Here is a 26,398-nt window from a genome sequence, read left to right as displayed (position 1 = left end):
AGCAAAACAAAATGAAAACAAGGGGCAGGGCCTCTTCCAGGATGGCAAGAATGCAGGCTGTGTAAAGGAGATTAGCTTGACGTCAGACTACAAAGATGGCCATTCTGATGTTCTAGGAGGACACAAAGCTCTGGTCCTCTGGTACAACCAGATTATGAAGAATGCTGAACACCAGAAAGGAAGTTTGCACCTTATAGTCAAAGGAAAACAACTAAAGGCATTTAAGAAGACAAATGATGAGAGCAGTGCATTGGGACAGCCTGCACAGCTGTGAGTTTGTTTTTGTTTGTTTGATTTGTTTTGTTTTTTTCTTACAGAAGGATTCTTTAAATTCTGCTCACACAAATCTAGCTCCACATTACTGATTTTCTCTTGTCTGAATCTTGAGCAGCATTCTCTTGTGGTAATTCCTATCCTATGGTTTTTGAAAACCATATTTCAGCTTCCTTCTTTCTCCAGCTAGATTTCTACCACAATAACTGGGCTTCAGTCAAAACTTCAAATGAGTTTAAAAGGCACAGCTCCATCCAAAACCCTGCCCACAGATCCCCACCAGGAAGATTATATGGGGAGTGATAAAAAGGATGGACTAGAGAGTAAAAGTAGAAAGACTAGTTCCTAGGCTGTTACAATAGTTGAGGTGATAAGGTCCTAAAATAGGATTGTAGAAAAAGAGGGAAGAGATTTGAAATAATATACATATTGGGCTGTAAGGGAGAAGGAAAAATACAAAAAACGAAATCTGAATACAAAGAAGGAATGATAATGCCCCCAAAGAATGCATTTACTATCATTTCTAGCTAAGAGACCAGAAATTTAAAAAAAGATTTTTTGTGATCTCTGGGAGCAGAAAGAGAATAGAGTCAAAATGAATAACAATATAGTATAAGAGGAAAAAAAAACTGGATTTGGGGGCTTTATTTTTCTAAGAGGTAATGACCATAGAATCTCATTTCCTTGTTGAACCAAGTTATGGGAGAAACAAAGAGAAGTAAGAATTTCTTCTGATGGCAGATGAAATGATTTTATGGAATTTTAGGGAGAAGAAGCCTTAAAGAATATCAAACTCAATTCCATGTTGGACTTGGGAAAACTGAGGCCCAAAGGGTACATGGCTCACTTAAGGTGATATAGGGACAAAACTATTAACTCTCTTAAAAATGATCTTATACAATCTCTATATGGGAAATTTGATCAATTATAAGGGAAAATAGATTATATAAATTAATAGCCAGAAACTAAACTGGACCACAGTGCAGGAATCTTAACAATGAAAAGGATGTTATCAAACTTATTTTTTACAGATCAAAACATCCCTTAGGAATCTACTCACCTCTGGAATTATTATATGGCAGGGAGGTGAGGGAATCCTTTCAGTTTAATCAATAGTCCTGAGAGGGTGAAATCCAGATGGGGTGAAGTATGACAGGAGTTTTCATTCACACATATTACTCAGGCTTTGATTTCAGGGTTTTCTACGTAAGGAGATATGTGCATGTTGGATAGGAAAAGGGAGTTCCCTCAGTACTTTGGATGGGCCTTAGTAAGGTAAGAAAAAAAACATGAGGCCAGATGCCCCTTTCAATATAGGACAAAGCTGCAGCATTGCAAAGTGAAGCTTAGAGAAGGAAGACCCTTCACTGTTCTTCAAACTCCTGGTCTACCAGATGGTAGAACCCTCCAATCCACACATTGGTCTGGTCTTTGTGTGCTTCTGACTTTCTAGCAGATCCAGTTCTACCATACCTTTTGTGCAACCCATTTTACATTAACTCCAATAATGGTCCAAAAGGCGGTCACTGCTGGCAACCTTGTCTGGCTTAAGACTATCGAATATTTCCCTAGCATGAACTGTGAGGTGGGTGTTGAGCGCACCCTTGTAAGTAAATCTTCTGCCACACTCACTGCATGAAAATGGCCTCTCCCTGATGTGTATTTGCTGGTGCACCTTCAAAGCAAGTTTATGGCTGAAACTCTTTTTACACTCAAGACATGGGAACGATTTTTCCCTGTTGTGGACTTTGCTATGTTCAGTGAGCTGAAACTGATGACTGTAGATTCTGCCACATTCACTGCAAGAGAAGGGTTTCTCCCTACTATGGCTTACGATGTGTTTAGTGAGCTCTGATTGTTCCATGAAACTCTTGCCACATTCACCACAGGAGAATGGCTTCTCCCCTTTGTGTACTCTGATGTGACTGGTGAGATGAGACCGACGGATGAAGTTCTTTCCACACTCCCCACAGAAGAACGGTTTCTCTCCACTGTGGACTCTGATGTGTACAGTAAGCTGAGATTGATAGCTATAGGTCTTGCCACAGTCACTGCAGGAGAAGGGTTTCTTTTCACTGTGGACTCTGATGTGTCTGGTTAACTTAGACTGATGGGTGAAGTTTTTGCCACATTCTCCACAGGAGAACGGTTTCTCTCTGTTGTGGACTCTGAGATGCTTAGTGAGCAAAAATTTTCGGGTAAAGCTCTTGCTGCATTCACTACAGGAAAATGGCTTCTCTCCACTGTGTTGGATGAGATGAGCCTTTAGATTTATCTTCAGTCGGAAGCATTTGTCACACTCAGGACACTGGAAAGGCTTCTCTCCAGTATGAAGTGTGATGTGTTGGTTGAGGTTATTCTGTTTGCTGAAGCATTTGCCACACTCACTACAGCAGAATGGTCTTTCCCCTGTATGAAGACGCTGGTGGATTTTCACAGAGGATTTCTGACTGAAGCTTTTATCACACTCAGGACACTGAAAGGGCTTCTCCCCACTGTGCACTCTGATGTGTTCTGTGAGCTTGGACTGATGGATAAAACTCTTGCCACACTCCCCACAGGGGTAGGGCTTCTCTCCACTGTGCATTCTCAGATGTGCCTTCAGACTTCTCTTTAGGCGGTACTTCCTATCACACTTGGGACATGGGAAGGGTTTTTCCCCAGTGTGGACACTGATATGATCAGTAAGGCTAGACTGGCTGGTGAAACACTTGCCACACTCCCCACAGGAGAATAGCATTTGTTCATCATGTGAGTTTTGGTGAAACTTTAAGGAGGTCTTCCTATAGAAGCTCTTGTCACACTTTTGGCAGTGGAAGGGCTTTTCTCCACTGTGAATTCTCATATGGGTGCTGAAAATAGACTGAAAGGTGAAGATCTTGCCGCACTCACCACAGGAAAATGGCTTCTGCCCACCGCGGAGGCCCTGGTGTGGATGCAAGTCAGATCCCAAGCAGCTCTTCCCACATTCTTCACAGGAGAACAGGTTCCCCTGGGTGAGTGGGTGCTGAAGCTTCTTTAAGTCAAGCTTGTAGCAGAAGCTTCTGTTTCTCTTGGGGCCCTGAGGGGGCCTCTCTCCCCTGTGAGCCATCAGGCTCCATCTCTGACAGGAACTCTTCTCACGTAGGCAGCATTGTAAGGGCTTCTCCTGGCAGCAGAACCTCTGGCTTTGCTTGGAGTTAGACTTGCTGCTTGATGTCTGCTTACACTTTGAACACTGGCAGAGCTCCTCCTTGGGATGGCTCCTTTGGTGGAGTACCAAGTGACCTTTCCCACGGAAGCCATTATTAAACACAGAGCAATGGAAGCATCTCTGTAGAGGGACTTCCAGACAGCCCAGGGGGCCTGGGATTTTATGGATCAGGGATCTCTTCCTCTGGAAGGACCCCTTAATGCTGTGAGCTTTTACAAAAACAGGGTTTTTGTTTTGAATGTGGAGGTATCTCAAGGTAGTTTTTTGAGCAGACATGGAGAAAAGATTTCCTTTTTTCCATGGTAAAGGTTTAAGTACATCTTGGCTTTGATAATCATCCAAATGGAATTCCTCTTCTTTTGTACTCACAGCTCCTTGGCTTTCTGGAATTATAAACAAATACCCTGTTATTATTCTTGTCTGCCCTATGATAGGATTTATCCAAATCACTACTAACACGAAACACAGCTAACTAAGGTTGTCCTAAGAATCTAGATCCATCTCACCTTCATTCCCAGAGAAGTTATAACTTTTTCTTTTAATTATCTGTCATTAAAATAATTAAAAATAGTCAGAATATGGAGACTTAATTTAGATGGAACAAATAAGATTCAAGATGGATTTGATAAGCAGCAATAAAGTTGTGGCTCCCTGGCTTCATTAATATAAAGCCCAAGTTTACCAGGTCCTCCAGTTCAGTCAAAGAGGAACAGTATTCTCAATGGATGCTGCCCAATGTGAAGGTGTCATCACAGGCGTATTTAACTAAGGAGCTTTGTTAGGGAATTCAAGCAAATGCATGACACAATCAGTAATGTTCCCAAACTAAACTGCATGAAAAGACTTTAAAACAACAGATAGCAACCTTTTTTTCTGTATTTAGCAAATATCAAATATGAGCATACATAACGAAATACAGAAAGACAGAAGTAGATACAAAACTACAAATCTCTATTATACACTGTTTTCATCTTTTGGAAAGTTGTTCTAATAAAGCTATCTTGTAGGAGACAAGTAACAGAAAAAGTAGACCAGAAGAGCAGGAGAAACTAGAATAGGCCCAAATACATAAACTAAAGCTATGAGAAAAAAAAGACTGATGAGAGATAAGAGGACCAAAGACAGTGGCATCTCTGAAATCAAGAGTGAAGAGATACAGTAGGAGATAGTCTATTAATGTTAAAAGCTACAGAAAGATCAAAGAGGATGGGCATAAAAGATGTTAGTTTTTGATGATTATTGGTGACCTTCAGAAGGCAGCCAGGTACAGAAGTGGTCTAGGAATCAGGGAGACTTGAGTTCAAATTCAGCCTTGGCCACTTATTAGCTGTGTGACCCCTGGGCAAGTCATTTAACCTCTGTCTGCCTCAGTTTCCTCAACTATAAAATAAAGATAATAATAGCACTTACCTTGAAAGGTTGTTGTGAGGATCAAATGAGATGCTAATTGTAAGGCATGTAGCACACACACACACACACATACACAGAGTTGCCTGGCACAGAGCAAGCACTTAAATGATTGTTTCCCTCCTTCCTTCAATAGAAAAGTTTCAGTAGAATGGTAGGGACAGAAGCACATAATAACAGGCTGATGAGAGAAGGTACAATGTGAAAGTAGAAGAACTAGGTATAGACAACACTTTCAAGGAATTTAGTAATGAAGGGCAGGAGAGAGAAGGCATAGCAAGTATCTGAGTGAGCTAGAAGGCTCAAAGGAAGGCATCTTTTGAATTGAGCATTAAGCATGTCTGCAGGTAGAGAGAAAGGAGTCAATGGTAAGGGACTGATGAAGATATAGGAGAAAGAAAGCATGATTTCTAAAGCAAACAAGATTCTGGAAATAGGAGGGAATAGGCTTAAAAGAGTAGGAAGAGGTATTTGCCTTAGCAAATATTAGGATAAGGTTAAGTGAAATTAGAATTAAGTTAGAGGTGTCTTTAGACCATTACTGAAGGGACACTGGGTTAACAAAATGGGGCATGGGGACTGGAGTGCTGAAATAATGGATATTTGTAATGTAAGCCTAGGATAAAAGACTTCAGAGGCTGAAGAGACCTCAGAAATTGACTGCCCCAGGGGATAGATCTCTGTCTCTGGATAGATTTCAGATGGTCTATGAACTGGATGGAAAAAATTTACAACCTTTTTGGTTTTTTTTTTTTGCTTTTTGGAGGGCAATTGGGGTTAAGTGACTTGCCCAAAGACACACAGCTTACAGTAAGTGTATCAAGCACCTGAGGCCACATTTGAACTGATTCCAGGGCCAGCACTAAATTCATTGCACCACCTAGCTGCCCCACAGCTTTATTTTCACTAACCCCAACTATAATTTAACATTTCCTACAATTATGAATTTAAGAAACCCCATTATTCTCATAAGTGGTCTACAGGTTTGAAAACCCTGCCAAAGGGGTCCATGACATAAAAAAACTCAAGAGCACATGATCTAGGAGTTAATTTTGCCTTCCAATTCCCAGTCCCTCACTTTACAAAAGAAGGAAGCTGATGCCCAGAAAGGTAAACTGACTTGCTTGAGGATATCTGGCTAATAAGTGGCAGAGCCAGGATGCAAACCTAGATTCTCTGACTCCAAATCCAGTGGTCTTTCCACTATACCAGATTGTGGAGCTCTACTCAAGTCAAATGACATTGGAATAAAAGTCAGATAATTTTATCAGGATTACTAAAACCATGTCCTTAAAGGATTTGGGTATACTGTACTTGCCTACCAGACTCATTCATTTTCTGTGACAATTTCTGTTCCTGGACAAAAATTAACTTATGGACTAGGGTCAAGCACAAGATGAAAAACAATAAACAAGTATTGAGTTGCCCTGGATTGCTGAGGGTGGAGAATGGGTGACATAAAGAGAGACAGGAGGTGGTAGGATTTCTGGGAAGGGAAGAGTTACTGGGAATAGAAGGCACTGTGTGCCCACAACAGGTTAGGCCAGGTCATTTTCAGAGTGTGACTCATCTGATCCCCCAAGCTATTACAGGCCATATGGGCAATAAAGTTGCTATTAAAGAGACAACTTTGGTATTGTATCCATATGTTACTTTGAATCTTTGATCTGTCATATGAATAGAACACAGATGATGATACTGAAAAGGTCAGAAGACAGGGGAATAAAACTAAGGCAGTTCAAGGGGCGGCCAGGTGGCTCAGTGGTAAGAGCACCGGCTCCAGTGTCGGGATGACCTGGGGATCAAATCCGGGCTCAGATACTTAGTACCACACCCAGAAATAACTGGCCATGTAACCTTGAGCAAGTTACTTAACCCCGATTGCTTTAAAAAAAAAAAACTAAGGCAGTTCATGTCTAATGTTTTCAATTTTCTGAGTGAAGTAGGAGACTAGGTCATCCATCCAATAGAAGTGTAAGAGGTGAGGTTATGGTTGTTAAGATTCATGGAAAAAGTCTCCCCCCCAAAAAAAATAACAGTATATATATTGACTACAGTTATATAATGGAAAAGTAGATGTATAAATACAGAGACTAATGGACAGAGAGGCAGTTAGGTGGCTGGGTAGTTAAGAGTGTTGGGCCTGGATGAGTTCAAATATGGCCTCAGACAGTTACATGTTGTATGACCCTGGACAAATCACTTCACCCTGTTTGCCTCAGTTTCCTGAGCTGTAGAAGGAAATGGCAAACCATTCCTGTATCTTTGCCAAGAAAACACCAAATGGGATCACAAAGAATTGGACACAACTGAAAATTACTGAACAAAAAAATGGACAGAGAATGTACAGGGATACAGATCATAACTGATGATGTTTTTTTTTATTCATAACCTATGAATGTGTATGCAGAAATTCAGTTTTATATGTAGGTGGTTGCAAATGTAGATATGATTGGTTTTGTAGGTTAAAGTTCAGTGTATGACAAACTATTTTAAAATAATTTTTTTAAAGCAAGAAGAGAGAACTTAAGAGGAGGGTAGCTTACTGACACTTATTCTCCTAGATCTTGAAAAGGCAATTTATTCACTCACCTGGAATAGGGCATGTTGGGTCTGCTCTCTCTTCTAAGTATGGCTGATTCAAAATAAATGGTTTGACACCCTGCTTAATCCAAGGGAAATCATCAGCCTTCAGGAAAGGTAGGTTCACTTCTGAGAAAGGGAACAGTATGTACAAAATGAGACATACATTTTTGGACTTGGCCACTGCGGAAATCTATTTTGCTTGACTATGCATATCTGTTACAAGGACTTTTATTTTTTACTTCACAAGAGGTAAGAGAGAAGGAAGAAAACAAATGCTCATTTATTTTAAAAAACTGAAGAAAAAAAAAGGAATCATACAGGAGCTCAAATTTAAGCTATCTTAGTCACAATTTGCAATTCAATTCAACGTAAACATTTATTAAGTGCCTACTATATGTAAGATACTATGCTGGTTGCTAGATACATAAAGCAAACAATGAAAGTCACTGCCCTCACATAGCTTATATTCTACTTGGGCATATGTATAATAAGGATAGGTTTGTTCTTTGTGACTCCAAGTGATTTTTTCCAGTCAATTAGTCTTCATTATGACTTCAAGTATAAATGATTGCATATAATCTCCTAATTATTCTTCTAATCTTCCTAATTAGTTCTTCAAATTTCTTGCTACTTTGCTATTGTATATTCTGCATATACTTGACCTATTTTCCTAAAAAAAAAAAAAATACACTGTGTCCCTTGAAACCTTTCTGGTTTTAGAATGTCTTATTTGGTTGTTAATTTCTTTCTTTCCTTTTTGTAAAAGGATTTTAAATAGCATTTTTTCCAATTACATGTAAACATAATCTTTAACATTCAATTTTTAAAAATTTTGAGTTCCAAATTATCTCCTTTCCTTCCTCTCCACCTCCTCCCTAAGAACTTAACAATTATAGTTTAAATACATAGGTTACATATATGCAATCTTGTAAAACATATTTCCATAATAGTCATATTGTGAAAGAAGAAAGCCAAAAGAAAAGAATCACAAAAAATAAATTGAAAATAATATAATTCAATCTGAATTCCAACTGCATCAGGTCTTTCTCTGAGTGTGGATAGCATTTTTTACCAGGAGTCCTTTGGAATTGTCTTAGATCACTGTATTGCTGAGAAGAGCTAAGACATTGATAGTTGATCACTGTCAATGTTGCTGATACTGTGTACAATTTTCTCCTGGTTCTGCTCATTTCACTTTGCATCAGTTCATGTATGCCTTTCCAGGTCTTTCTGAAATCTGCCTGCTCCTCATTTCTTATAGTACAACAGTATTCCATTACAGTCATATACCATAACTTGTTCAGCCATTTCCCAATTGATGGGCATCCCCTCAATTTCCAATTCTTTGCCATCACAAAAAGAGATGCTATAAATATCTTTGTATGTGTAGGTCCTTTTCCCTTTTTTATGATCTCTTTAGGATATAGACCTAGTAGTGGTATTACTAGGTTAAAGGGTATGCACAATTTTATGGCCATTTGGGCAAAGTTCTAAATTGTTCTCCAGAATTGTTAGATCAGTTCACAACTCTACCAACAACTAATGTAGTGTCTCAATTTTCCCACATCCTCTCCCACATTTATCATTTTCCTTTTCTGTCATATTAGTCAATCTGATTGGCATGAGGTGGTACTTCAGAATAATTTTAATCTGCATTTCTCTAATCAGAAGAGCATTTCTTCAAATGACTATAGATAGCTTTGGTTTCTTCATTTGAAGACTGTCTGTTCATATCTTTTGACAACTTATCAACTGGGGAAAGACTTAAATTCTTGTAAATTTGACTCAGATCTCTGTATATTTGAAAAACGAGGTCTTTATCAGGGACACTTGCTATAAAGTTTGTTCCCAGCTTTCTGCTTTCCTTCTAATCTTGGTTAAATCGGTTTTGTCTGTGCAAAATATTTTTAATTTAATACAACCAAAATTATTCATTTTACATTTTGTAAAGCTCTCTATCCCTTGTTTGATCACAAATTCTTCCCTTCTCCATAAATCTGACAGGTAAATTATTCCTTGCTCTCCTAATTTGATTATGGTATCACCCATTATGTCTAAATCATGTACCCATTTTGACCTTATCCTGGTATATGGTATAAGATATTATTTATATCTAGTTTCTTACATATTATTTTCCAGTTTTTCTAGCAGTTTTTATCAAATAGTAGTTCTTATCTCAGAAGTTGGGGTCTTTGGGTTTATCAAACACTAGGTTACTATGATCATTTACTTTTCTGTGTCTTGTGTGTCTAATCTATTCCACTGATCTATTCCACTCAATGTACCAGATAGTTTTGATGTTTACTACTTTATAATATAGTCTGAGATCTGGTACAGCTAGGTCACTTTTCTTTGCATATTTTAAAATTAATTCCCTTGATATTTTTTACCTATTTGCCTAAGTTTCCTCATCTGTAAAACTATAATAATAGCACTTACCTCCCAAAGTTGAAATAATATTTATAAAATGTTTAACCTATATGGAGTTTTCTTGCTAAAAATACTGGAGTGGTTTGCCATATTCTTCTCCAGTGGATTAAGGCAAACAGGGGTTAAGTGTCTTGCCCAGGGTTACACAGTTAGTGAGTGTCTTAGCCAAATTTGAACTCAAGTCTTCCTGACTCTAGGCCCAGTGCTCACCTACCGGCCCCCATAAAAATGCTAGTTGTCACTATCCTCCTCTTCCACAACTCCTCCTCACTCTGATTCAGATAGTGAATCCAAGTGACCAAGGCTTATTAAACTGCTGGGAAACTGCAGCCAAAAATAAAATTGAGACTTCTATTTAGAAAAACTCACTTTAAGTTATTAGGGTTTTAGGTTGCTCCTTCCCATTAAGTTTTTATTTTTCCTATATCTAGATGCTTGAGTTCTTGACCTCAGGTCATTTTAATGGGAATTATAGTTTCCAGTAGGATAGAGAAAGCAAAGTTTCTCTGAGACCCTTGGGAGGGGGTATCTTCATATTTACTATTTAAACCTCTGAAAGGACTTTCTAGCTGAGGCCAAAGTGGAACCATTTGTTTCTTTTTAGAAAAATGAAGATGATATGAGTCCCAGTTTGGGGCTTTAAAAAATATAATTTAGCTGCTAGCACTCTAAATATACAATTGTCCAGCAAGTGAGTGAATATACTCATAGAAGATATATCATATATATTCCTTATTATTAAAATGAAATTTCAGCTAAATAGATGTATAACTCTCAGGTCCTTTTTAGAGTTCTTAGGATCATAGCATAGTGTTGAAAGGTAACTTAGGGGCTATCTAATCAAATCCCCTCATTTTATAAGCAAGGAAACTGAGGCACAGACAGGTTAAATGACTTGTCCAAGGTCATTAGGTGGGAACATCCACATTAGGAGAACCCAATGAAGGAGACACAGAAGTTAGAGAAGTGAATCAGGAGAATATAACACCTCTGAAACCAAGACCAAAGAGCTCTAGTAGGATGTGTTGGTTAACAATGTCAGAGGCCACAGAAAGGTCAAATGGGATTAAGTCTTCTAATTTCTACTGGTCAGTTATCTCTTAAGTTTAGTGCTCTCTACATATTAGCTTCAGTCTAGTCCAGGGAAACAGAACTATTTAGGGTATTTAGCTAAAAGGACTGAAGATGTCATGGTGTTAGTCTCCTCACACTCACCAAAACACTTCCACTCTTCAATGCTTTCCAGGTTACATTCCCCATTGTCACCACAACTGACCACTGTTTCTCTTCTCTTCAAATCTACCAGATCTCTGATGAATGGTTCTTTACCCTGTTCAATCCAGGATATTAAGTCTGGTTTCGGAACAGCATGGTCTACAGAGAGGCCAAAAAGAGGCAATTTTGATTCTCTATATATTCACTGTGCAAATATACTCACAGTTATTTTATTTTCCTTGATTGAATAGAGGGACAAAATATGGGAAGAACAGATATATCCAGAAAATGGATAGCCCTGTAACAGCTGAACATGGACACAATCAGGGCTATGAATTACTGCTCAAAGAGATGAGAACGTAGTTAATTCTAGCTAAAATGAATCATGCTGTATATCTACAGATAGTTAACATTATCATCTACTTCAAATGGCTGTATCTTTCAGATGAGATTTAAGGAGCAGCTCTTTGATTGTTCTATGGAGTTAAGTGGTAAAATGCAAACCAAAGACGGAAGTACTGGCTGTGCCCTGTTTTGTACATAATGAATCTCATGAACAGCTCTACATTCTTTCATTTTAACTGATAACCTTTTTTTGCATATTCATTGAATTCAACTTATTTTTACCAAGGTCACCAATTAACACCTTTAGGCAAAATCCACTAATGCTTTCCTACTTTGTTTAGGCCAAGTATCCAGGGCTGTCTCCAGGCACCCTGATCTATATCTGGCCACTGGACCCAAATAGCTCCAAGGGACAAAGTGAGGCTGGTGACTTTGCACAGCCCTTCCTCACTTAAATCCAATTCACTTTCAAGTCATGGCATCACTTCCCTGATGTCATGGTCCTCTCTGAGAACAAAGGACAAACAACAACATACATCAAACCTTACCTCACCCTCTTTTAGGAAATTTCCACTTCTATAGTCTTTTTTCCCCTAAATAATTTATTAAAAAACTCAATATATATTGATTGATTGATCCTGTTGACTGCTTTCACTAGTTAGATTGTTAGTTTCTTGAAAGCAGAGACTTTTGTCTTTTTTGTCTTTGTAGCACCCATACCATCTAGCATACAGGTACCACACAGATGTTTATTGAATGTTATGTGAATCCAGAATGTACTTTGAGGAGAAATACCCAACAAGTTTCCAATTAACTCATCTTACCCAAGGATATTAAGGTCTCATAATTTGTCCTCATCACATACTTGTAGATTCCCTTCTGCCACTCTTCCAGGTTTCTCCACTCCTTCTCAGAGAAATACACAGCCACATCATCAAAAGTCAAGAATGTCTAGAATCACAAACATTGTAGATACACTTAATACTTCAGTGCTACCCCCAAAATCTTCTTGTAGAACTAGTTACCTTTTAAAAAAAACTATCAAAGCCATTCTTTTCAGACAGAGGGCTACAAAATCATGGTGAAATTTTCAGCATTTTGAGGGGGTTTTATTGCAGCATTTCAACAAAACATACAGGAATATATTTCCTAAATATCTAGGACTCACTGCCCAGCTATAACCAAAATACTCTTGTTAAATACTTCAAACAAGTCAAATTAACCTCTCAACTGTGCCCTGAAGTTCTGAGGCTTTGATTTGTTATCTATTTTATACACTGGCCTTGGGAGAATTATCAGATAAAATTGCTTCACAAGAGCCATCAAAAGGTCTTTGTGCTAAGTGCCTAAATATAAGTGGTTTTTTTTTTTTAAGCAACTGGGGTTAAGTAACTTGCTCAAGGTTACGCGGCCAGTTATTTCTGGGTATGGTGCTAAAAATCTGAGCCCAGATTTGATCCCCAGGTCATCTCGACACTGGGACCGGTGCTCTTACTTGCTGTTCTACCTGGCCACCCCCTAAATATAACTTTTAACATAAAAGGTTTGATTTTACCTTAAGCTGGATATTTCAGACATGTATATCTAAGAGATTCGCCTATGTGTGAATCTGATTGACACTAAACTGGTAATCACAAGAAATGGGCTTAAGTTCAGGCTCCAATATTCACTAACCTCATATTCCTCACCTACTGTACAATGGAGATATGTCCATATATGAATAGAATATCTAGAATTGATAAAAAACAATCCTACAGAGAGGATTTACCAAACATCATATTAGAGACCTTCCTCAGGTCTTTCAACATTCCCTAAGTACCAAGACAGAAGTTGGGATATCCCTCTATTACACTGCTCTTGCTACATGAATGGCTTGCCTTCTTTTCCAATCATAGTTCCTGGATATCTCTTATACCATTTTTTTATATGAAAGTAGGAATTGGTCATGAGCTGCAGCCTGCTTGTATCTTTCTTTTGATCTGCCCACAGTTTAGGGGCAGTAATGTTCATACTACCTATCTTAGGAAGTTGTTGTAAGTAACCTTTAAGTGCCACAGAGCTCTTACTAGTATTATCAGTATATACATATATATATATATATATATATATATACACAGATGAATGCCCTACCTATAAAGATACCGATAATCAGTATTAAATTGTGTTAATCACATGAAAAGTGAATTCAAAATGTTTTAATTGACCAAGAAAATAATATCAGGAATAATACTAGCTAGGAAGAAATAGAAGAGGGTTATTAAATTGGCAAATTATTCTATAGTAATTTCCAATTCAGTCATATCCCAATAGTTCATTTTATTAGGAAAGGGACTCTGGATTCTTGAAAGTTATGCCACTTGGTCAAGGTTTTATATCTGGAAGTTCTGAGAATGGTCTGACTAAATATATCTGTCATCTGATTATCAAACTAGTTCAGTTTAGAGAAACTGCATGATGTCAAGAAAGATACTTCTAAGTTTCCTCATCTATAAGATATGGATATTGGAAAATAGAGGATAAACAGCCTTCAGATTTGTCTTTAAATTGGGAAAATGGAAGCAATGAAGAATCTATAATCCCTAATTAATCTCCCCAAAGCCCAGGGGTGGGAGCCTTCATAGAGACACTTTCAAGCTCCTCCTTAGTTGATGAGGACAAAAAAAATCTATTATCAATTAATAAGCTAACATGACTGTCTTTGTGTTCCATTTTCAACACCCCCCCTTTTCACCTTTCTTCCTATTCCCTTCCCCAAGTAACCCACAGTACATTCCCAAGTTCTTGCTCACTCATAATGCCTGAGAAGCAGCAACTTCCAAGATAGCTTGAGTTTATTACTGCCTCCCAATTGCACAAAGAGCTACATGGTAAACTGTACCATTCATTCAGCCACTTGTTAAGTCCTGTAATGCTTACCCTTGAGAAATAATCATAAAATCTTCAGGTTGAAAGAGTCCTTAAAAGTTTACTAGGTCAACTTCAGTCCAAATCATAACTTATCTCTACAACTTCATCAAGAAATTCCAACCTCTATTTGAAGACATCAAATGAAAAGAAACTCAGTATCTGAAGCAAATCAATCCATTTTTGGACAATTCTAATTGTTCCTTATGCTGAAATGAAATTTATCTATTACTTTCATCCATTGGTCCTTTATCTGTTCTCTTAACCCAGTTAAAGAAAACTATCATGCCACTTTTAAAGATTCTTTTTACCAGACTAAACAGATAGCATTTCTTCAATGAATTTTCATATATGCATGGTTTCAAGTTTCTGCTTCTACTGGTTGCCTTTCTCTACATTGTTTCAGCTTGTCAATGTCCCTTAAAAATTGAACATCATAGCCAGGTGTCATCTGACCAGGGCAGAATATAGGACTTTTAACTCCAGACACTACCCTCTTTCAACCAAGCATAAGATCACAGCATACTTGACTAAGATATAATAATATGGACCCTTTGATCTTTTCCATATGAAATGTTTCCTAACTATATCTCCCTTCATCCTGTACTTGTAAAGTTGAATCCCTTCCAAGTAGAAGACTTTATTCCTACTAAATTTCTCTGGACCAGAGGCAGCCCACCTTTCCAGTCTGTTGAAATATTTCTAATAACAATAGCTAGCACTTATGTAGGGACTTAAGGTTAGTAAAGTGCTTTAAAAATATTTATTATTTGATTCTCACAACACTGGCAAGTATGTTCTATCATCATTCCCATTTTAAAGAAGAAGAAACTGAGATAGACAGCAATTAAGTTACTTGCCCAGGTCGCAATCTAATAAATGTCTGAAGCAAAATTTGAACTCAGGTCTTCCTAACTTTAAATCCAGCACTCTATTCTACTAGCTGCCTAGATTCCAATTCTGTCCCACTAAGTATCAGACAGATTCTCAGCTTTATGTCATTACTCAATTTAATAAACATGCCATCAATGTCTTTAGGCAAATAATTACTTTTTTAAAACACAGAATAAACTAGGACAAAGGTAACCCATAGGCAATGTCTTCCCAGACTGAGTTTCTGGAATCAGTTAAACTGAGCAGTTCTAAATTCTAACTGTACAAGCAAAAAGTCCACATCTCTTCATCTCTCATAAGAGATTTTATCAAATGCATTGATGAAATCCAGAACTATTGGGTTGAATCTAAAAAGATAAAATTTAAATGTAAAGTCTTTCTTATACTTCCATTATCCTTATCAAATATGAGGAATGATTGCACATCAATCTGTCTAAATAAAACCTGTGATGTTTTAGTGCATTAAAAGCTCAATATAAATGTGATGTGACAACCAAAAAGTTAATTCAATGTTGGGCTGCAATAAAAGAGGCACTATTTTCAAGAATAAGGTGACAGTATCATTGTATTCTGCCTTTATCAGATTCTATTTGGAGTATTTTTATCAGATTCTATTTGGAGTATTTGGAGTATATGTCTGGTACGACTTTAAAAAGAACATTAATAAATTTGCAGATGGTCCAGAAGGGCAACCAAGATTATGAAGCCTTGTCTTAATCCTCCATCATATTAGATGCTCTGAACCTACAATGTTGGGAGTACTTCCCCTACTATCTGTTCCTGTAGCTGTCATGAAACCTTTGTTCTGGGTCCAAGATGCAATCTTACCCCTGTTGTTTCATGGGAAAGGAAGAATCCTGAGTCAAGATTCTTATTTGTCTCCATAGGTAAAAGGAGACAGCTTAGAGAACTGGCTTCTTGTTAATAAGATTAGAAGTGGAAATGGAAGCTGATGAAAACTGACCAAAGATGAGGCCAAGATTGGAAACCTGTAGCCTGGAAGCCACATGTGGCCCTTTAGGTCCTCAAGTGCAGTCCTTTGAATCCAAATTTCGAAGAATAAATCCCCTTAATAAAAGGATTTGTCCTATAAAACTTTGACTCAGTCCAGTCAAAAGGCTGCATCCAAGGACTTAGAAGGTCACATATGGCCTCCAGGCCACAGGTTCCCCATCCCTGGACTAGTCTAATTTCCCTCTGAACTGCAGGCATAGTTCTGAGACACCCTAATCTCCATTTCATTAGTATTCCTTTCAAAGAATTCTCATAAGAACCGAGACAAGTGTGTACTGTGGAGACAAATATAATTGCCGTAGAAACAAAGCAAAAACACCTGTTAGAAGGTGAGAAAGGGGAATCTCAGCAGGTCTAACTGACCAGAAACAGAATTTATCACACAGTCTAAATAATATAAAACTGGCAAGAATGCTAAACAAGAAATCTGAGCTGCATACAATGTATATTTTAGTGCTCAAGACAAGCTCTAGCTAACAGATATATCTGGGATCATGAAAACTAGTTTGAGGACTTAAACCTGTAAGTCCCTATACTTCTTTTTGCCTTTTAAAACCAGAATTTCTGTTAAAATAAATATGTGTCGAGGATCTGGGCACCACAGCTTTGGAAAATCACTGACAAACTGCAGAGCATCCAGAAGAATTCATATCTTATGAGGACAGCTTGCTGGAAACAGCAATGTTTACCCTGGAAAAACTCACAAGGACCTGATAGTTGTGATTAAGTATCTGACAGGCTGACAGATAAATTAAGAGTTATTTGCCCAGAGATACTTCTGAGAAAACAGGGTCTTCTCCAAGCCCTAATGAAAACACCAGGAGGATTTTACTGAAGGTATCCCCTGTCCTCAGAAAAATAAGATTCCCCCAAATTCGGACAGGTTCCTCCAGACAGGCAGTGCAGTAAGAAAATGGATGCAGAAGCTGGCAGGAGGCCTAGAGAGAACTCTCTTTTTCTGAAAACATCAAATACTGTTTCCCTGAAATGGAACTCGACCCTGACACCCGAATTGGCTTCAAAGGAGACCATCCTAGTGGAAAAATCCTGCCTTGGAAGTCAATACCATGGCACTACTGGCTTCCCCGTTAAAATAATTTAATGATTCCGTGACCTAAAAGCCAGTCACTGGGCTTTTCCTCATCTGTAAAATGGGCGGCCTGAAATTCAAATGAGCTCCAAATTTCTCTTTAGATGGTACGAAGAAAAGGTGACTTGGCTGTGAATAAGCAGAACGTAAAAAGGCACCTAAACTGTCCCTTTCTCCCAGTGTCCATTGCTAAATCAAACCCCCAACCCATCCCCACAGTCTAGTCGGGTCACGGTCACGGGAGACTCGGGTAAGACTCGGGTAACCCCCACGGGGCCCGGGCCCCCCTCCCTCCGCGTGCGCAGGGAAGGTGAGGGGGTCTCTCACCCGAGCAGGAGCCTCCTCGGCCATTGCCCTCCGTCTCCTTCCCAGGTCCCGGGAAGCAGCCGCTTCTCCCGCTCCTCCTCCTCCCTCCCCCCAGCTACGCTCCTCAGTCAGTGTCAGCGGGGTCTCCTGCCCCTCCTTGGTCAGCACTACGTCCCTGCGGGTGGCGGCGGTGCTGCGGACAGAGTCAGGGAAACGAGTTGGTGCCCGACCCCATCCACCCCCACCTCCCCAGAGAATCTACTCTCGGCGCAGCCGCAGACCCTTCCCTTGCACCGCCTCCGGCCACAGCTATCCGTTGCCAGGGATACACGCTGGGCATCCTGGGAATCTGCTTCTCCTGCTCCTCCATCTCTCCACTCCGCCCCAAGCCTCGGGAAAGCTCCTGTCCTGCAGCGCCTCCCGCAGGCCCGAGGAGTAAAGGGACATCTGGGGCCGCATCTCATGTCCAGGGCCAAGAAACCTGGAGGAAGCCAGATTCAGGCGCGAGAATGGGCCTGGTTTGTGAAAGAACCGGGAGCAAACCTGCCAGAAATGCAGGGAAAGGGAAACGGCTCATGGGAAGAGTAGGTGGGACCAAATTGGGGAACATCTCTCCTATGAGTGATGACAAAGAGAGACTGGGGAGCCATTGAAGGTTTTAGACCGGAGGCTGGCACGTAACAACTATATTCTGGAGGCGGTGATGGGAGGCGGGGAGAACTGGAGACAAAGACTCCTTTAGAAGACCCACTTAAGAGAAATTAAGTGGAGATGGTGTGATGAGAGAGGGGCTGGATAAAGGCGAGGGCAGTAGGAGTGGAAAGGGACAGATGCCAGAGGCAATACAAAGGAAGAATCAGCTGTTACTTGGTGAGTGATTGGATTTCCTCCCCTCCCCCCACCCATTTGTGCTTATTAAAAGTTCACATTGTTAACAAAACTTGCCTCCTAAAATATTTTGACTTTTGACACCCTCCTCCTCCTCAGCCACATTCTTGACCTGGGTTCTTTTTGTTAGATTTCACTTTTGCTTCAACATCCTTAGCCTCAAGGAACTTACCTTCCACAATGGTTGTAGATGGTCATTTTATAATTTAAAATATTTCAAAAACTTTTATTCATCATACACTTAAAGGCGACAAGATAAGGATATTTTATATTAATATATTATTAAAAACCTAACTTTGAATATTAACAAAAACAACCAAATGTGCTTATTAACTACATTTAGTTTAATTAATTTAAACATATGTAATAGTTTTAAAAATAACTTCTTCCAAGATACCCTTCAGGATTCTTCAAGTGAAATATCTATCCAGAGGCAAGATGTATGTTAGGATGAAGAATTCAATGTTATTTCCTCAAATATTCAGTTTTTCCAATTGTACAGGCTCTCTCTTCTTCACTGCCATTTTCACAGCTTTAAGATATGTTTTCATACTGACTTCCACACTTGGTTATAGTTTCATGGATCAACTTAAAAAATTTCATGAGTTGAAAAAAGTTTTTTCCTGATGAAGCGATCAACCTTTAGATCCAATAAACTGAAAAACCCCTCTGGCACTTACACAGGGAGAGGGAATGGATGGCCAGAAGTACTTTCTCTAGGGGAACTAGAAGTGATTTATTGGATATTGTTAGAGGGGTATAGAGAATGAGAAGAAAGTGAGGCTATCACTGACAGAAATGTATGGGACTAGAAGGGAAGATGTTTGGGGGAAAAGATGATGAGTTTCAATTCCAATTCTTCTTTGGCTCTTTCTGTATACATTCCCAAGCTTATGAATCTATGTTCTTTTCTAATCTATTCCAGTTGATGGCTTTTGTGCTTGGGCAGGGACCTATTGTCCAATCTATAAGCTCCAGAGTGAAATGGGTTTAAGAGATGCTTATTTCATCTTTGAAGATGATACTTATTTAGATGCTTATTCCATCTTTGAAGACTGGTTCTAGTCTTTGTTCTGTACTTCATTTTTGAAATGTTTTAAATTATAAATTAATAGCCATCAAAAACTATTATAGAATATAAGTTTCTTGAGGGCAAAGAACGTTTCATTTTTGCCTTTATATCTTCAAGACATTGTGCAATGCCTTCCATATAGAAGGTAATTTATAAATACTTGTTAAAAAACATGCCAACCCTTTCACTGGAATGTAAGTTTCCTGTGAGTAGAGTCAAGACTAGACGCATTTATTGACCACTTTCTATATGCCAGACACTGCTAAGCTCGGAGAATACAAATAGAAGGAAAAAAGAAAGACAATCTCTACCCTCAAGGAGCTTATATTCTAATGAGGGAAGATGACATGGGAAAGTGAGTTGAAAAGACAGGAGGAAGGTACCTGCATTGGGACATGGTTGCAAATTCCAGAGAACTGGAAGAAGTATGAAATCTATTTCTCAAAATAGATTTTCTGGGGGAAGGGGACCACAGGGACAGAATGTTCCAGGGTGAGAATACCCCGGGGGATGAGAGAACTGCCAGGGCTAGAAGTCAGCTGAGGAATGGTGGCAAAAGGCCAGAGTCAGAAGCAGAGCTGGTGGAGGAATGAAGGATGGCAGGCATGGCCCCATCCCCAAAATGGAGGTTCTGGAGCTGGGGCAGGGAGAGTATTTGGGGATTGTATTTTGTATTATGTATACCATTGGGAGAGTATTTTGTGCCCTCAGTACCAAGATAATAAAACTCCATAGTTGATCAATTGATTTGATTGATTCTTATAATGTGAATGCTGCACAATTCAACAATACAAAGTACTCTGGGGCTGTCCTTTGCTGTAGTGCGGATTCATATCGTGATTCACCTCCACCTCTTGACTGTCATGCTCAGCACTTCCTCTTAGTTGCAATGCTGATTTCTGCAAGGAGGTTGTAGAAGTGGACCTGGACCTTGAAGGATGAATGAGATTTCAACAGGCAATATTAAGGGATAATGAGTGCGGGGTGGGGCCGAGGGGTGGAAGAACAAGGAACATGGTGAAGACAATTTTAATGACACATGGAAGTTTTGGCTTGTTCTGTGTGTAACTCCAGAGAGGTTAGAAGACTTAGAAAAGGGTGAAATGGCAGACATTATAGAAAGGTAGATTATAGGTACGCAGCAGGAGGCATTAGTGAGCAAGGCAAGCTAAACTGCCAGTGTGCTGAGGGAGGCTGGACTTTTCCTTCTATTCACTTTCCCTCAGAGAGGAGTAGCTTTCCTTTCAAACCCAGCTAACCTAGAACAGCTTCAGGCAATTTGAAAATGAAAGCGTCCTTACCCACTCTTTGCTGCTAGTTCTCATTGCCCGTGATTTGTTTCTAGGAGGAGGTGAATGATAGGCTTGTAACAGTGTTATACCTCTCTTCCACTTCCTTCCTTCCTTCCTTCCTTCCTTCCTTCCTTCCTTCCTTCCTTCCTTCCTTTCTTCCTTCCTTCCTTCCTTCCTTCCTTCCTTCCTCCCTCCCTTCCTTCCTTCCTTCCTTCCTTCCTTCCCTTTCTTTCTCATTCTCCCTCTCTTTCCTCCTCCTCCTCCTTTTCCTCCTCCTCCTGCTCCTTCTTCTCTTTCTTCTCCTTCTCCTTCTCCTTCTCTCTCTCTCAAACCCATTTCACTCTGGAGCTTATAGATTGGACAATAGGTCCCTGCCCAAGCATCACTTCATGGCTATTTTTTTGGGCCCTCCTGCCTCAGAGTGAATGTAAATAGTAACTGTTTCTCTTTGGGCCAGAAACCCTGAGGGTCTTACCCTCCCAATTAATTTTTTTTTTTTTAAACTAAAGGGGCCATCCCTTGACTCACTTCTTAAAGAGGCCTATTCACTGAATGGGCATTGCCTCACTCAAAGTGAGAACTTAAAAAGACCTTAGCCTAAAAGGGCCAGGTTTTTCCATTGCATCCTGGGGCATCTCCAGTCATGCTGATGAATATCTGGTCACTGGACCCAGATCACTGGAGGAGAAAGTGAGGCTGGTGACCTTGCACAGCCCTCCCTCACTCAAATCAAAGTCAACTGCAAGTCATGTCATCACCTCCCTAAAGTCACGGTCCTCTTCGAGAAGAAACAACAACAACAAAACAAGCACCTCCAGTCCTCAGGTGACCTTCCATGGTCAAACATTTAGTATCTATACATCAAGGAGTCTTTTCTCTCCCTTGCTTTCACTCTATTGCTAAGCATTCCTCATGGCCAACAAGTTTAGGTTAATGAATTCTACACTGAACGGAACAGAGTGCAGACCATCTAGTTTACCCTGCCAACTGTAAGCAGGAAAATGCCTTTGCTAGGAAATAAAAACAGTCCTTGGTTCTTGTCACCCTGGAGCAGATCACTGGCTTGGGACTCTCACCATGGCACATACAGCATGTGATCAGTCCATATCTTCTGATAGGCTATCTTGGCTTATCTCTTTTGGTCTGCTGCCCCTTTCCATGCTCAGCTCTCTGGTCTCTTTCTTCTGTTTATCCGGATCCATAAGTAATTTTTTTTTCTTCCAAAAGGGTAAGCAACAAAAGCCTGGGAATCAAGGTCAGCTCTCCCATAAGTCTCTCTGCCCCAAAGGCAGGGCACATAGGTGAGAATGATCTAACACAGCTGTTCAAAAGTGAAAGGGGCAATATTGTGAGCTAGGGATCTCCCAATCACTGGAAACATTTAAAGACTCCTAATATTGCTGACAGTATGGTGCTGAAGTATTTCCTGGGTAGCATGGTGGGTTGGAAAGACCTCCAAGATTCATTCCAGCTCCAAGATTCTATGAATCCCATTACCATGTTCATTCACAAGAGACAAGAATGTTGGGGGAGATGGTGGCAGAACACATCTGAATGATATGAGATGAGGTGAGAAGAGTAAACTCTTGGGGAATTAAATCAATTTTTTTTTTCAGTAAAATGTGGAATAAAGTCTTAGCTGACAGGGTGGCATTAGAAGGAAGGTATGAGGGGGGCTGAAATTGGAAGAGTGTGTTGAGTCAGAGAGTGAATTAATTAGGGAGGTATAAAAGGATTGCCTTGTAGCAATGAAGACCCAATTGAGGTTATGTAACATAAATTTGTAGAAGACTCAGCACGGTTTTGTGGTTTTCTCCAGTTTTGTTCAATCACAAAGTAGGAGTGAAGCAGGAAGTGTTCCAAAGCTGAGACTTGGCAGGGCAAGGTCAGAATTATGATAAGGGAGCAAGGGACTCCAAAGAAGAGAACAATATAGAGTTGAACTGGTTCACCAAGGGGTCAAAATCCTGAAAGAAGGAGAAGGTAGATAGTACAGGGGTGATGGCTTGAGAAAGAATGAGAGACTCCTTTTAATCCAGAAGCTTTGTGCTTTCACATACTTAAATATGATTTTGTATTTTTGTAAGTTTTTTCATAGGCATAAACTTGTAATTAAGGAACATGTATTGACTTTTATTTAGAAAATACAGTTACAATACCTTTATATCATGGTATGTATTCTTAGTGATTGTCAGTGGGGTAATAGGCTCCTCAACTAAAGTAGATTCTGAACCTCATGTCTAATTAGGAGACAGCCTTGAATAGTAGGAAACAGAGACAGATTCAAAGGTTCATATCAAAATGAACCTTAAAGGTCATCTACTCCAACCACCTCATTTTACAGGTCAGAAAACTGAGATCCAGAAAGGTTAGGGTTACTTGTCCAAAATCATACAGTGGCAGAGCCAGGATCCAACAGAAATCCTCTAACTACCAATTGTATTTTTTTTTCTGATTCAGATTCTGTTATTCTTTTTACAGCATCCCAAGGAACTATATCTTCCACTTAAGCAAAACAACGCTAGGAAAGTAGAAGGGCTTTATTACAGATAAATAAAAAGAAATGGGGCTGAAATTATTTCCATGTCTCCAAAAGTATTTTTATATTGTTAGAAGAATTTTCCAACGTGTTTATATCTATGACTCAAAACTGCAGATAAAATTCTTAGTATCTTAAAGTACAGTTAGTTCATAAGAAGAATGTACAGGAGAATAAAATAAAAGAAAATGTACCTCTAACAGGAAATATTTAGATTAGACATAATTAGGAATTTCTTGGCATACAGAGTAGTTAATCTGGGTCAGCAAATTATTGAGCTAGAAGCAATGTGAGAGACAATCTATTCCCACCTATTCATTAATACTTGGAACCCTAGGAAAACTCTGGAAATTTCTGTGAAGATCTTGAAAAATAAGAGGCATCTGTCTCTTTTTGAAAACTTAAGTTCTTTCTTCCAGAGATGTATGAGGGATGGCCAAAATGATCTCTCAAGGTTCCAAGTCTGTAATTTATGAAGAATATTCTATGAAAATTTTTAGCATCCTATGCACACCAATTGTTGAAATTGAGAATGTTAAGGAAGAAAAGAAATTTATTCCTGTGCATAAATCAATATGATTTAAGTTCCCCAAGCTGCACCCTAAAACACAGACATCTTTTAACACTACTGTTCTAGTGATGTGATATGGCTTTGAATTATTAAATACCACAGTTTCCAAAGTAAGTTGTTAATCACCCAAAAGAACAATGGTGAGAAGCTGTAGTTTACAGAGTATTGTCAATAAAGAAGCGTGTAGGGGTGACTAGGTGGTGCAATGAATAGAGCACCTGCCCTGAAGTCAGAAGGACCTGAGTTCAAATGCGGTCTTAGGCACTTGACACATTTACTAGCCATGTGACCTTGGGCAAGTCACTTAACCCCAATTGTCCTGCCTTCCACCCTCCAAAAAAAAAAAATAAAGAAGTGTGTAGGAAAAGTGGGTACATATAATGTTATCAAAGATACATATGAAATAGGGTGGAAACATCTCCAGAGAGTCATAGACAAATGATGGATAGACAGCCCAAGGGCTCCACTGCTACCTATTCAATGTCAAGAGATGAAGAAGATAAAACCCATTATGTTGAGTGGTTCCCTTGTGAAGGATTTATAGGAGGATGTGGAAAAAGTCTGGTGGAATGAGAAGAGTTTTTTTAAATCTTCATCATAGAGCCAATGACCTTTGGAAATACTTTTTTTTACCAAGTTTCAAAGAATACTTTACAACTTCAGATCATGAAGCATTTCCTGAAAGCCAGACAACAGTCACAGTTCACTTAAGATCCATTTTTGTATGATCCTCCAAGGTTTCAATCAATTGTCTCTAGGTATTCGTTAAGTATCTACTCTCCTAGGCCAGGTAGCTAAATGGCACAGTGGGTAGAGGGCCAGGTCTGGAGTCAGGAAGACTCATTTTTCTGAGTTAAAATCTGGCCTCAGACACTCACCGTATGAGTCTAGGCAAGTCACTTAACCCTGTTTGCTTCAGTTTCCTCATTTGCAAAATGAGCTAGTGAAGGAAATGGCAAACCACTCCAGTAACTTGACCAAGAGAACCCTAAATGAGGTCACAAAGAGTCAGGCACAACTGTAACTACTGAACTGATTGTGCTAGGTATTAGTGCACTAATTAGTGCTAGGTATTAGTGCATATAAGAATGAATAATGAAGCTGTCCCTACTCTCAAGGAGTTTGTTCTAATGGGGAAATCAACAGGCACTTATATAAATATAAAATAAATACAAATATATACAAAATAGTTAAATACTATTAGTGGGAGGCACTATGTAATACAAGGCACAAGCAGTTGGTAGAGGAGAGATCAGAAAATGTTTCATGCAGAAAATAATGCTTAAGATACATCTTAAAGGAAGAAAGGAATTCTATGAGCTAGAGGGAATGCATTCCAGACATGTGGTACAATCAGTGCAAAAGTGCAGAGATGGGAAATGGAGAGTCACATTTGAAGAATGGAGAAAAGGCCAGTTTAACTGGTTCAAAGAAATTAAGAGGGGGAGTAATATTCACTGAAACTGGAAAGATAGGTTGGGATGAGGTCTTTAAAAGATAAACAGAAAAGTTTACATTTTGTACCAGAAATAATGAGTCTACTGGAGTTGGTTGAGGAGGAGCATCTCAAGGTTAGATCTGTGTTGAAGGAAAATTACTTTGGCTGCAGTGGGTAGCATAGAGTGGAATGATAAAATGTAGAGACTCAGAGACCAATTTAGAGGCTGTTGTAATAATCCAGGCGAGTGGTCATGAGGGCTTGAACTAAGGTAGCTGATGCGAATGGAGAGAAGGGGACAGATGTGAGAGATGTGAAAGCAGAAATGGCAACATTTGATAATTGATTAAATATGTGAAGTAAGAGAGAATGAGAAGTCCACGCTAATGCTGAGATTATGAATCTGGGATAGTGGAAGGATGATTCTGTCCTAAGGGGGAAACAATGCATTCAACTTTACATATGTTGACTTTAAGATATGTTTGTGGTATCCTTTTGAAAATATCCAGTAGGCAATTGGCAATATGTGACAAATGCTAAGGAGAGACTAAGCAGGATTACTGATGATAGTTAAATGATCATTTAAACTCATGGGTTCTGAAGAGAGTGAGAAAAGGAGAGAGACAGACAGAGATAGAGATAGGTGGAGGGAGAAACAGAAAGATAAAGACAGAGAGAATGCCTTGAGAAACACCTAGAGTAGAGTTTGGCCCACTGATGGGAATGATGAGGCAGCAAAGGACAGTGAGAAGGAACAACCAGACAGGTAGTAAAGGAGCCAGCAGAAAACAGTCCTGAAAACCCTGGGAGGAGAGAGCATTCAAGAAAAAGTATGGTCAACAGCAATAATAATAATAATAATAATGCAGAAGAGAAGATTGAGAAGGAGGAAACCTGACAAAAGGCCATGAGATTTGGCAACTTTGGAAAAAGCAGTTTCA

The 26,398-nt window shown here is 39.3% G+C and overlaps 1 protein-coding gene across 2 annotated transcripts; it reads right to left on the bottom strand.

Annotated features, from left to right (window-relative positions):
• Nucleotides 1-62: 62 nt before the first annotated feature.
• Nucleotides 63-17,933, bottom strand: LOC138157230 (zinc finger protein 425-like). 2 transcript variants are annotated; one of them, XM_069082799.1, is made up of 5 exons: nucleotides 17,679-17,932; nucleotides 12,274-12,400; nucleotides 11,105-11,263; nucleotides 7,466-7,585; nucleotides 63-3,849 (listed from the first exon to the last, which is right to left on the bottom strand). In XM_069082799.1, exons 1-5 carry the CDS (start codon nucleotides 17,700-17,702, stop codon nucleotides 1,769-1,771), a joined length of 2,511 nt encoding a protein of 836 aa, XP_068938900.1. In that variant the 5' UTR covers nucleotides 17,703-17,932; the 3' UTR covers nucleotides 63-1,768. The 2 variants fall into 2 exon arrangements, with proteins under 2 accessions (XP_068938900.1, XP_068938905.1); XM_069082804.1 differs by lacking the exon at nucleotides 11,105-11,263 and having other exon boundaries at nucleotides 17,679-17,933.
• Between the last annotated feature and the right edge of the window lie 8,465 nt (nucleotides 17,934-26,398).

The sequence above is a fragment of the Petaurus breviceps genome, unplaced genomic scaffold, assembly GCF_028583685.1.
Source record: "Petaurus breviceps papuanus isolate PSGF00001 unplaced genomic scaffold, PetGlider_PUasm1.0 112, whole genome shotgun sequence".
Lineage (NCBI taxonomy): Eukaryota > Metazoa > Chordata > Mammalia > Diprotodontia > Petauridae > Petaurus > Petaurus breviceps.
This window is presented reverse-complemented; position numbering and strand designations above follow the sequence as displayed.